General features: G+C 36.3%; 1 protein-coding gene across 4 annotated transcripts in view; it reads right to left on the bottom strand.

The window, feature by feature from the left end:
• Window positions 1–5,761: 5,761 nt before the first annotated feature.
• Window positions 5,762–13,964, bottom strand: part of C2H9orf85 (chromosome 2 C9orf85 homolog) — a 69,268-nt gene continuing 61,065 nt past the window's right edge. For 2 of the 4 annotated variants that reach the window (XM_077148424.1, XM_077148426.1), the window contains 3 exons: window positions 11,861–11,941; window positions 6,431–6,544; window positions 5,762–5,948 (listed from right to left, as the gene is read on the bottom strand). In XM_077148424.1, coding sequence (XP_077004539.1) covers window positions 5,798–5,948; window positions 6,431–6,544; window positions 11,861–11,941 — 346 coding nt within the window. In that variant the 3' untranslated portion in view covers window positions 5,762–5,797. The remainder of the gene's footprint in view (window positions 5,949–6,430; window positions 6,545–11,860; window positions 11,942–13,964) is intronic. The other 2 variants (XM_077148425.1, XM_077148427.1) reach the window with 1 other exon arrangement.

Below are 13,964 nucleotides of genomic sequence, written 5' to 3'. Positions count from 1 at the left end.
TCCTTAAACACAATGGGGATGACAGGATCCCGAGTTGGCAGAAGTCAGGTGGCAGCACTTAATCGCCAAAGACAGGGTAGATGTGGCTATTATAATAGACAGCAAATTCAAAGCAGGAGTCAAAATAATCCTATTCACAAAGATTTGTGGTGTTGGCTAGTAAATCATGGGGTACGTAGAAGTACAATAGAAGGGTAGTCTACTAAATTCTTGTTTAGCTGTATAAACAAAAGAGTTCTAGGTCAAGTAAACAGAAGTCTAACTTGAATTATAAAAACACAGAGTCATGGCCTCTTAATCAATTTCCAGACTTGAGACAGTTTACAGGCCCAGAGTCCCTTGAATGAAGGGGAGGCCAGGTCCCTTTGGGGGAGAACCCTTTACACTGCCACAAATCTATACTGTTAATCTTCCTCCAAGCTTTCCCCAAGGACACTGATAGCCTTTTACCAGGGTAATTGTGCTTTGGAGAAAAGGAAATGATTCGCTATTTTGGGGATTATTAGACACTGGTTCAGAAGTGACATTAATTCCAGAGGACCCAAAATGTCACTCTTGTCCATCAGTCAGAGTGGGGGCTTATGGAGGTCAGGTAATCGATGGAGTTTTAGGTCAGGCCCGTCTCACAGTGGATCCAGTGGGGCCCTGAACCCATTCTGTAGTTATTTTCCCAGTTCCAGAATGCATAATTGGAATAGACATACTGAGCAACTGGCAGAATCCCCACATTGGCTCTTTAACTCATGCAGTGAGGGCTATTACAGTGGGAAAAGCCAAGTGGAAGCCACTAGAACTGCCCGTACCTGGCAAAATAGTCAATCAGAAGCAATACCGGATTCCTAGAGGGATTGCAGGGTTTACTGCCACTCTTAAGGAGTTGAAGGATGCAGGTGTGGTGATTCCCACCACATCCTCATTCAACTCTCTTATTTGGCTTATGCAGAAAACAGGTGGGTCTTGGAGGATGACAGTGGATTATCGTAAACTCCAACCAGGTGGTAACTCCAATTACAGCTGCTCTTTCAGATGTGGTATCATTGCTTGAGCTAATCAATACATCCTCTGGTACCTGGTATGCAGTTGTTGATCTGGCAAATGCTTTTTTCTCAATAGCTGTTAGTAAGGACCACCATAAACAGCTTTTGGCCTGCTACTGGGCCTAAGTGGAGACTGAAAGCTTAGCCTTGGGCCACCAAGTTACCATGAGACTTAAGATGCCTATCATGAGCTAGATGTTGTCTGACCCACCAAGCCATAAAGTTGGGTGTGCGCAGCAGCACTCCATCATAAAATGGAAATGGTATTATACAAGATAGGGCCAGAGCAGGTCCTAAAGGTACAAGTAAGTTACATGAGGAAGTGGCCTAAATGCCCATGGTCTACACTTCTGCCACATTACCTTCTCTTTCCCAGACCAGAGCTATGGCCTCTTGGGGAGTTCCTTACACTGAATTGACTGAGGAAGAGAAAACGCAGGCCTAGTTTACAGATGATTAGCATGATATGCAGGTACCACCTGAAAGTGGGCAGCTGCAGCACTACAACCCCTTTCTAGGGTCCTTAAGGACAGTGGTGAAGGAAAATCCTCCCAGTGGACAGAACTTAGAGCAGTGCACCTGGTTGTTCATTTTGCTTGGAAGAACTGGCCAGAGGTACATTTATATACTGACTCATGGGCTTTGTTTAAATGGTTTGGCTGGATGGTCAGGGACTTGGAAAGACCATAATTGAAAATTGGTGACAAAGAGGTCTGGGGAAGAAGTATGTGGATAGACCTTTCTGAGTGGGCTAAAAACATGAAGATATTTGTGTCCCATGTGAATGCACACCAGAGGGTGACTTCAGCAGAGGAAGATTTTAATGATCAAGTGGATAAGATGACCCGTTCTGTGGATACCAGTCAGCCTCTTTCCCCAGCAACTCCTGTCATTGCCCAATGGGCTCATGAACAAAGTGGTCATGGTGGTAGGGATGGAGGTTATGCATGGGCTCAGCAACATGGACTTCCACTCACCAAGGCTGACCTGGCTACAGCCACTGCTGAGTGCCCAATCTGCCAGCAGCAGAGACCCATACTCAGTCCCTAATATGGCACCATTCCCCGAGGTGACCAGCCAGCTACATGGTGGCACGTTGATTACATTGGACCACTCCCTTCATGGAAGGGGCAGCGATTTGTTCTAACTGGAATAGATACATACTCTGGATATGGGTTTGCTTTCCCTGCATGCAACGCTTCTGCCAAAACTACCATCTGTGGGCTTACAGAATGCCTTATCTATTGTGATGGTATTCCACAAAGCATTACTTCTGATCAGGGAACACACTCCACAGCAAAAGAAGTGCAGGAGTGGGCACATGCTCATGGAATTTTCTGGTCTTACCATGTTCACCATCATCAAGAAGCAACTGGATTGACAGAATGGTGGAATGGCCTTTTGAAAACTCAATTACAGTGCCAACTAGGTGGCAATACCTTGAAGGGCTGGGGTAATGTTCTCCAGGAAGATGTATATGCTCTGAATCAGTGTCCACTGTATGGTGCTGTTTCCCCCATAGCCAGGATCCATGGGTCCAGGAACCAGGGGATGGGAAATGGGAGTGGCACCACTCACTATTAACCCTAGTGATCCACTAGGAAAATTTTTGTTTCCTGTCTCTGCAACCCTGAGCTCTGCTGGTCTACAGGTTTTAGTTCCAAAAGGGGGTATGCTTCCACCAGGAGAAACAATGATTCCATTGAACTGGAATCTAAGACTGCCACCTGGTCACTTTGGGCTACTCATGCCCCTGGATCAACAAGCCAGAAAGGGGATTACATTATGGGTTGTGGTGATTGACCCTGACTATTAGGGGGAAATAGGACTGCAATTACACAATGGAGGTAAAGAAGAGTTTTCCTGGAATATAGGAGATCCCCTAGGGCATCTTTTAGTACTACCATGCCCTGTGATTAAAATCTATGGAAAACTGCAACAACCCAACCCAGGCAGGGCTACCAATGGCTCTGAAACTTCAGGAATGAAGGTTTGGGTCACCCCACAGCCAGCTGAAGTGCTTGCTGAGGGTAAAGGGAACATGGAATGGGTAGTGATATGTATGTACTATGGTCATGTGATCAGTTACAAAAACAAGGACTGTAATGCCATTTTGTTCATGTTATACTATTTAAGTTGTAAGATATCAAGTTTACGAATGAATATTATTCAAGGACTTGCACCCTATTCTGGAGAGATTTAGTGTGTTTCCGGTTATATGCAGGACTGTTGAATATTGTTAGGTGAAAAAAAAATGCATCTTTTATTGTTTTCTATTTAGAAATTAGGTATGGTTTAAGGTGATAAGTATAGTTGCCAAGTTGACAAGGGATAGACTGTCATGGCCAGGTTCATGTGTCAACTTGGCCAGGTGGTGGAACCTGTTTGTCTGGTTGGGAAGTGCTGGCCTGTCTGTTGCTATGAGGACATTTCATAGAATTAAATCATGATCACGTTGGCTACATCCACAGCTGATTCCATTTGTAATCAGCCAAGGGGAGTGTCTTCTTTAATGAGTGAGGCTTAATCTAATCACTGGAAGCCTTTTAAAGAGGATTCAGAAGAGACAGTCTCTCTTCCTGCTTTGGCTGGTGAGCCTCTCCTGTGGAGTTCATCCAGACCTTCCATTGGAATAGTCAGCTTCACAGCCTGTCCTACAGATTTTGGACTCTTCGTTCCCACAGTTACATGAGACACTTTTATATTTACGAATATCTCCTGTTGATTCTGTTTCTCTAGAAAACCCTAACAAATACACTCTCCATTCCCCCTGCCCTATGCCTCTGGCAACGTGCATTCTAATATCTGTCTTTATGAGCTTGCATATTCTCCACTATCTTCTTTGAGGTTACCATGGGGCTTAACATTCTAACTCTGTAACAATCTTATTTGCTTTGATACCAACTTAACTCCAATAGTATACATATGCTATGTTCCTACATCCTTCCATCCTACCTTTATGTAGTTCTTGTCAAAACATGTTTATACATTATGAGCCCAAAACCACTGATTTATCATTACACTCTATGCATTTGCCTTTTTAGTTCCTGTAGGAAGTAAAAAGTGGAGTTACAAACTTAAAATATGATAGTGCATCAGTTTGCTAAAGCTGCCAGAATGCAACATGTGAGAAAATGGACTGGCTTTTACAAAGGGGATTTTTTAGGTTACAAATTTAGTTCTAGAACATGAAAATGTCCAAATTAAAGCATCAACAGGATACCTCCACTTAAGAATGACTGATTGCATCCAGGTTCCTCTATCACATGGGAAGGCACATGATAATGCCTGCTGGCCCTTTCTCCCAGCTTGTGTTTTCAAACAGCTATCTCAGCTCCTGTTTCCAGTGGCTTTCTCTCTAAGTATCTGTGGGTCCTTACTTAGCTTCTAGTGGGCAGACTATGGGTTTCATTTCTTAGCTTAGCATCTCCAAACATCTGTGTCTGGTTTCATGTCTAGGTGCCCTGTGTCAGCTCTGAGTTCTCTCTCATAAAGGGCCCCAGGAAAGGATTAAGATCCAGCCTGATTGGGAGGACCACATCTCCATGGAAACAATCTAATCAAAAGGTCCCAGTCACAATAGGTCTGCATCCATAAGACTGGATTAGAAGAACATGGCTTTTTTGGAGTATATAACAGTTTCAAACCAGCACAGATAGCAACGGCATTTACATGTACCCCTTACTGAAGCTCTTTATTCCTTCATGCATCTATTGTCTATTGCCCTTTCCTTTCAACCTGCAGAACTCTTTTCAGCATCTCATGTAGGGATGGTCTAATGAAAAACTCTCACAGCTCCTGTTTCTCTGAGACTGTATTAATCTCTCCCTCATTTTGAAAATTTTCCCAGATATAGAATTCTTGGTTAGCAGTTTTTGCTTTTAGCATTTTAAATACATCATCCACTGCCTTCTTGCCTCCATCCAGGTTCCTCTATCACATGGGAAGGCACATGATAATGCCTTGTGGACTCAAGAATTCTCTTTATCTCTGGCATTCTAGAGTTGGATTATAATAGACTATGGTATGGTATACCTGATTTCATCCTGTTTGGAGTCTGTTGTGTGTTTTGGCTGCAGATATTCATGACTTTTGTTAAAATTTGCAAAGTTTTTGGCCACTGTTTCTTTTAATGTTCTCTCTCCTCTTTCTTTCTTCTCTCTTCTTTGGGACTTCTACAATGCATATATTGGTACACTTGATGATATCCCACAGGTCTTCAGTCTCTGTTCACTTTTCTTTATTCTTTCTACTCCTCAGACTCAATTAATTCAATTAGCTTATCTTCAAGTTCTCTGATGATTCAGTCTTCCCCACCCAGTTAATGGCAACTCCTATCTTTTCAATGGTTCAAGTCAAAAACGTTGATGGCATCTTTGACTGCACTCTTTCTCTCTTACTCTGCATCCAGTTCATTAGGAAAGTCTCTGAGTGCTATCATCAAAACATATCCAACATCTGATTAATTCTTGCTACCCCCACCATGTTCCTTCATTGCAAGTGTCATTTTTTTTTTGTCTGCATTAATCCTCACTTCTACCCTTGTCTTTCTACTGTCCATTCTTATGACAGCAGCCAGAAAGATGTCTTTAGGAGTTAAGAAATAACAACTCATCAAACTGACAGAGGAAAAAACAGAAAATTAAAAAAAAACATATCTATTTAAGAAACTGTATCTGCAGTTAAAACATCCCTCAAAGGGGAAAAAAACACGTTGGTCAGAATTTCATGTTCTCAGACTGAGATTTAATACAGTTACATTAATCCACTTGATTGTCTTCTTCTGCATCATCTAAATAAATATCAAAATCTAAATCACCATCACTTTCCTCTTCATTTCGTCTGCAGCTTCCACAGTTGGAACTTAGATTATTTTCAGTATTTTCTGTCTTTTCTGGTTCTTTATTAAACCTAAAGATGGAAGAAAAAATACCTCCTAGTTATTTTTCAAAATTTTGTTATTTAACTGTGAAGCTTGAAAATATCTTTACCAGTACAATTTTCAATTAACAGGAGCCTAATGAAATAAATATAGAGAAAAAGATCCTTGATGATTAACTTAACTCAAGATATTAGCATTATCAATAAAAATATGCTTAAAGAAGTTAATGTACTGTTAATTAAAGAAAAACTGTTATACAATAATTCTTTTATGTAATGAATGTGACTCTCATCAATAAAGTTTCTTTTATTTTCCTAAAAAAATATAAAGCTTTACTTTTATATATGATAGAAAAATTTAACAATCAAGGATGCCTTCTTTCCTGCCATGAAGTAAAAAAGTCTACATTATTGTGATACACTGCAACACAAGACTAAATATTTCAGTAAAAGAAAGTTCATGTATCAACTACTGAAAGACAATAAATCCAAATATAAAAGGAAATACTCACGGAATAACAATGTCTTTTTTCCTTCCACATTTCGCACAAACTTCAAGTTCACAGGCACAAGGTCTACATATTATGTGGTAAGAATCCTTCACTGTCTTTTGTAAACATTTAACACTAAAAGGAAAAAAAGAAAGTCAAATATTAATTTTTACTAACTACCTAAGATTTACTTGATGAAGGGGTTGTAGCTAAATGTATATAGGTGAGAAGTCCCAAATCAAAACGCCTAGATTGCAATCCCAGTTAGTCATTTATCTAATGTTTAACTGGACAGGATTTTTAAATAATAGTGTACAGCTACAAAATAACAGTACTTGAGATTTAGCTACTTAAAGAGTTTTCAAGGGGAAATTAACAACACATTAAAACAAGGTCAATACACCAAAATCAATTACATCTTTATACACTAGCAAAAAACAATCTAAAGATGAAATTACAAAAACAATTCCATTTACAACAGTATCAAAAAGAAAAAAATATTTAGGAACATGTCAAAGAAGTACAAGACCTATATACTGGAAATTATAAAACACTGCTGAAAAAAAAGAGCTAACTAAATGGAAAGACAATCAGTGTTCATGGATTGGAAGACTTAATATAGTTAAGATGCCACACAACCCAAATTGAACTAAAAATTAAATATAATCCCTATCAAAAGTCCTGCTGGCTTTTTTGGAGAAATTGGGGTGCTAATCCTAAAATTCATACAGAAATTTGAAGGATCCAGAATAGCCAAAAAACGTTTTGAGAAAGAAGAACAAAGTGGGGGCACACACACTCCTGATATAAAAATGAACTACAAAGCTACAGTAATGAAGACTATAGTACATGCATAAAATAGACATATAGATCAACAGAACAGAATCAAGAGCCCAGAAACAAACCCTCACATTTTTCACCAACTGATTTTTGACCAGTGTGTGAATTATATCGCAATAAAGCTATTTTAAGAAAGGGAAATTGAGATCAAAGAAATAAGGAAATATATAATAACAGAGATAAAAAATGCCTTCAAACAGGCTCACATTAGTCTTGGCACAGCCAAGGAAAAAATGAGTGAACCTGAAAATAGGTAACAGAAATTAATGAAATTGAAATACAAAGAGGGGAAGAAATGAAAATAAACAAAACAGAACATCCAAGAGATGTACAAGAATATCAAATAACATACGTAAAACTGAAATCCCAGAAGGAGAAGAGAGAAAATGGAGAAATATTTTAAAAGTTACTGACTACAAGTTGTCCCCAAGTCAGGAAAACAGCAAACTATAGATCCAAAAAGCTCAGAGAGCCCCAAAAGAATAAATACCCAAACAAATTCAAACAAAAGCCACTCTCAGACATATCATATAAAGTTACTAAAAATCAAAGAAAAAGAGAAAGTCTTGAAGGCACTCAGAGAAAAGAAAAACATATAAATAATGAAGAATTATAGTAAGTCAAAAGAAAATGTGACATCTTTAAAGTACTAAAAGAAAAAAAGTGTCAAATAAGTTCTACATTCAGAGCAGAAATCTTTCAAAACTTAAGGGAAAAATTTCAGACAAATAAAAGCTGAGATAATTCATTACCAGAAGAACTGCATAAAATATGTCTATTTTATGCATTTACTATGGTCTTTATTACTGTAGTTTTCGTAGTTCATTTTGATATTGGGAGTGTGTGTCGCCCAAGTTTGTTCTTCTTTTTCAAAATCTTTTTTGGCTATCCTGGGTCCCTTGAATTTCTGTATGAATTTTAGGATTAGTGCCTCAATTTCTCAGAAAGAGCCAGCAGGGCTTTTGAGAGGGATTATATTGAATCTTTAGTTCAATTTGGGATGTGTGACATCTTAACTGTATTAAGTCTTCCAATCCATGAACACGGATTGTCTTTCCATTTAGTTAGCTCTTTTTTTTTCAACAATGTTTTATAATTTCCAGGAAAGAAATGTTAATAGAAGTTCTTCAATCAGAAGGAATATTATACCAGAAAACAACTTGGATCAACACACAGAAATTAAGATCTTCAAAAATGGTTAAAATAATATCTCCCCCTTATTTTTAACTGTTCTAAAAGATAATTACTTGCTCAACCCAAAATAGTAGCAATGTATTAAAAGAATTATAAAAGTTAATTGTATGACAATAAAAAAGATGGCAGAGTAGCACTTAAAATATACTACTGTAAGGTACTTACACTATATGTGAAATAATATATTATTTGAAGGTAAGCTGGAATAAATTAAAGATGCATTTTGTAAACCCTAACTACTGATATACACAACATGGAGGACTTTCAAATCCATTAAGTTAAAGAAACCAGCTTCAAAAGACTGAATTATATGATTCAATATTTATGATATGCTGGAAAAGGCAAAAGTTTAGAGAAAAAATTAAGACGGGTGTTTGCCAGGAGCTGGGAGTCAGGAAGGGGATGTTACAAAGAGGCACAAAGAAATATTTTGGGGTGACGGAAATGTTCTTCATTTTGATTGTGGTGTTGGTCTCACATCTATATGCATTCGTCAAAACTTATGAAACTGTACACTACAAAAATTTTACCACAGGTAAAATATTTATCAAGAAAACTTGGAAAAACATATTAGAATTAAGAAAACACTTTTTGATATATAATTTATAGAAAATAATTTAAATTCTTGTTAAAGTACTTTGGTATATTTATGTTTGGCTTTCCAAAAAGCTTTATCTAATTACTCTGGCATAAATAATAGATAAACAAAATTTATACCATAGAACATACATGGATATTGTTCTAATAGTCCAATGGATTAGGAAATTATTCATAACGTTTTAGGTTTTTTTTTGTATGCTGTATGGCGGGGGTCATATTTCATTCTTTTTCCATGTGAGCACCCTGTTATTGCAGCACTATTTGTTGAATTTTTTTTGTTTGTTTGGTTTTTTGTTTGTTTTTTGGGGAAGTGCATGGGCCAGGAATCGAATCCTGGTATCCCACATGGCAGACGAGAATTCTACTTCTGAACTACCCTTGCACACCCTCCCCAGTGTTTTTCTACTTCAATTTTTTTATGTTTTAATATTTTAAAGAAAGTCCATCTTGGTTAGGTTCATTTGAGGCGCCAAGGAAATTAGAGTATGTTTTCATTTCTATGAATATTATGTTTTACAATAGGGGTCCTTAAGGTAAAACAATCTCTAAGTAATCAAACTGCTAATTCAGGGATAAAATGGAGTTTATGGGATTGTTTATGCTAAAATTTACATGTGAAACAGACTTAAAACAAGATATCAAATTTGGAATTTGATCTCAAAAGATCAATTCTACATTCTCTAGAGTACATCTAGTCCGAGTGGATTAGACTCAAATGACTCAAAGGCTAGACCTTAAACACCTGCATAGCTAATTAAAATACAGATTCCTGAGCTCCAACCACGATTTATATAATCAGAATCTCTGGGATGGGTCCAAAGAATCTCTATGTTAAACAAACTCTCCAGGTAATTCTCAGTACACTATCATTTGAGAAACCTTGACCTAGATCAAAGTAATGCTGTCTTGATATTCAACTAGGGTTTTTTCAGTGTCCCTATTTCTGGTTGAGACTGTGCAGTCAGTTCAGAGAACAGAATGAATTCTAATGCTGAAAGCAATTACACTCTTTCCAAATTAAAATTCATTCTGAAAATTTGTTAGGTTTTGCTAGGTTAATAGCTATGAAAATATAAATACTTGTATCTTAAAGCAAGGTAAGGATACACACACGCGCACATATGACTTTTTTTCTTTTTATAAATGTGAAAGATATTAACTATAAAAAGTTATACCTGTTTTTGTAAGATAATGGGTAATTGGAGCTGAAGGGATGCAGACTGTGCAACAGGACTAGATACAAAAACTCAAAAATGGACAGCACAATACTACCTAATTGTAATGTAATTTTGTTAAAACACTGAATGAAGCTGCATCTGAGCTACAGTTTTTTTTTTGTTTGTTTGTTTGTGTTTTTTTTCCTTTTTTTATATATATATATTCTATTTTTTATTATTTTTATTTTTTTCTCTATATTATCATCCCATATCTTTTTCTGTTGTTTTGCTAGTTCTTTTCCTAAATCGATGCAAATGTACTAAGAAATGATGATCATACATCTATGTGATGATATTAAGAATTACTGATTGCCAATGTAGAATGGAATGATTTCTAAATGTTGTGTTAATTTTTTTTTAATTAATAAAAATAAATAAATAAATAAATAAATGAATAATAGGGGGAACAAAAGTTAAAAATAAATTTAGTTTGAAGTGCTAGTGGTAAATGAAAGCGAGAGGTAAGGGGTATGGCATGTATAATCTTTTTTTTCTGTTATCGTTTTATTTCTTTTTCTGTTGTCTTTTTTATTTTTTTCTAAATCAATGCAAATGTTCTAGAAATGATGAATATGCAACTATGTGATGATATTAAGAATTACTGATTGTATATGTAGAATGGAATGATATCTTAATGTTTTGCTCGTTAATTTTTTTTAATTAATAAAAAAATTTAAAAAAAAGTTATACCTGTTTTTAAAGCTGTTTCATGATACTTCGTAACTTTTCTGACAACGTGAAATATGTATTTCTTATGCTTAAAATAATATCTAAATCATTTTGGCACTTAAGATCAAAATTCTTAGGTTAGGAAAATGTAGTATTGAGGTGAAAAAGATGCAGAAACCATTACTTTTGGACCTTCTCTCATTCTACTCCCCATGAAGGACATGAAGCCAGGGTCAAGAGTTTTGAAAGAGAAGGCATACTATGGCTCCACTTTTGTGATGAGAAACTTGGAAGTTTCTCCATGTATGGGTGAAAGATCCACTCCAAGTGTAAGCAGACCAATGGATTAAGGTGTAACAAAGTATAAAGAATTCATCTATGTGGTTTCAGATTTCACATTGCAACTAATCTTTAAGAAATTACCATGTGTTGAGATTTGGTGTAGCATCAAATGCAAACATCCACAATTATCTGAGAAGGCTTAAAATATACTCTTTCTTTTTCCTTTTAAGCAGACACTAATGAGATTTATAAAAATGTAAAACAATGACACTCCTCTCACTAACAGTTTTGTTTAAAAGTATTAAAAAAAATGTTAACACAATGAGCATATCTGATATTTATATATGTATTTACATTACTTATTATTTAATAAATTTTTTAAATTTTCTCATTTTTAATATCTAACGGTAAATATGGATAAATACAACCCATATAATCCCATATAAATAAACCTTCTGGGGTCCTCAATAACTTTTAAGAGTGTGGAGGGATCCTGAGAACAAAAAATTTGAGACAACAAATACCAAGGGGAAAGAGAATTGTATCTTATATTTCTAGTAACTGTGAGAAAAAAAAGGTTTTATCTTGCTCTGCTATGGCTTTCCCGGCATTCTGTTTCCTGGTTATATTACTACACCTTAACTTTTACCATAATTCAGCTCCACTTGTAGTGCTCTCACGAGTGTGGTGACTAGGTAGTTTCGTAAACAGTGAGCTCTGGTACTCCACCCTTGGCATACAAAAAACAGAAACGCAACATTTAGAGTTCCACAAAGACATTTCCTGCAGCCGTTCTAATTACTCTGTGCTCACCATAGGAAGATTCTGAAACCATACTATGGAATTACATCATATGCTACTTATAAAATGCTTTTTAAGGAAATAATATCCTCAATCTCAAGTGTTCTGAGTATAAGAAGTTAAACTCACCTCCTGTATCCTTAGATTATGCCTGAAAGTCAGTGGAGAGGTTATATTACCTCTTCTTAATACAGCAGTAGATTTGATCAGAATAATTCTTAGAGAATGTTTTAGAAAAAAATGAGAAAATGGAAATTGTTCAATACTTTAGAGCAGGCAACTTAAAAAAAAAAGCTGTACCAATCAATACTAATGTCAAGAAGTAGGCTTCATCCACAGTGAACAATTGGTGGGGGAAATGAAAACTCTTCACTTTTACCTTTAAAATTAAGACCAAGATTCTGGGCAAGAATACAGCCAGGGGTCATAGCCCCTATATACAACAACATGATGTGAAGAGTGAACTATAATTAAAACTCCACTCTAGGCATTTTTATACTCCTGGAATGTGGTGACACAACTCTCATCACTGATTAACCTTAACAGACTCAACCTATTACAAGAAATACTAGAGCTGAAGCGCATAACCAAAGAGGTCAAGCACTGGTATTGCCACACACAGTTATATAACACCATTTAATTCTTTATATATACACATATATATGAACCATAAATAATGGTTATCCTAGATTTTTAAGGCTAGAAATTCAGTCACTAAACTAACATTCCGAGTCTTGTTTTTCCTTCATTAAATGTATATTCAAAGCAGACAGAAAACCCTCATTTTGATAGGCAACACTGATTAACTGTTCACAGATCACCAAGGTTATATAATGAAAGAAAGAGAAAACTAACATAAAAGAAAATGGACAGTCAACAATCTACATGGACTCATATACCAAGACAGAGAGTGTTCCTGATCATCTGTATTGACTATCAAAGGGAAGAGTTGATTCCTGTTCATGTTCCCGCTATTTCCTAGTGCCCTTCACCAAGGTTTCCTGTAAACACTGTTTGTACCTCTCTTCTATCTTTGTCTCTTTTCTAGATCCATGTCTCCTGTTTTCATTTAATTCTTCCTCAGCAGCTTCACCTTGTGCTTCTGTGTCTTTCTCCTTTTCCATACATCTAGAACTCCTCATAATGTGCTCAAGAATTCTTTGTGAACCCATGTCTCTTAATAGAATGTAAAATCCTCAGTGCCAGAGACTGACCTAGTTATCTTCTATAAGATATAACACCTTGTTCACTGAGGATGCTATTTAAAAGCTGCAAATTGAATTAAATTCCTTTTCTCTCATGCCTAGCAGTCCCACCATTTTTGCTCAGAAAAGAAGAGCTGTTTGAGATAGTACGCCCCATCATCACCCTGACTCTTCCTACAGATAATATTGCTCCTAATAAAACAAGTGGATTATATTAAATGATTTTTCATATGCAGGTACAGTTCCTGGCAACAAAAGGTAAGGTTTTTATAACAAGCATATTTTCATGCTATAAGGAAAATGCCTGTTTCAATTGAGAGGAAATGTTCATCATGGTAGATGAATCTGTGTCAGACCTTGGTGATCTGACATTAAAATAAAAGGTAAAAGTGAGAGATTATGAAAAAAATAAATCTGCATTCTAATTTTGTATCTGCTGCTTGCTAGCTATGCCTAGGGTAGGTGACCTAACTTTGCTAAGACCACTTCCTCATCTGCTCTTTCCTCCTCCACAAAGTTTTTATGAAAATCAAGCATGTGACAGAGCTTTGTAAATGTAAAGTTCAATACAAATACCATAATTATCCACTTGCTCATCATACAACCAGATAATGGAAGACCTCATAGTTTTGGGGTTAAAGTTAAAACTATATGTCAAAACAGCATGGTATTAGCATAAAGATAGATATATCGACCAATGGAATCGAATAGAGTGCTCAGATATAGACCCTCTCATCTATGGACATT

The sequence above is a fragment of the Tamandua tetradactyla genome, chromosome 2 (assembly GCF_023851605.1).
Source record: "Tamandua tetradactyla isolate mTamTet1 chromosome 2, mTamTet1.pri, whole genome shotgun sequence".
Classification (NCBI taxonomy): Eukaryota; Metazoa; Chordata; class Mammalia; order Pilosa; family Myrmecophagidae; genus Tamandua; species Tamandua tetradactyla.
Note: the sequence above shows the minus strand (reverse complement) of the source record. Positions and strands in the feature narration are given on the sequence as shown.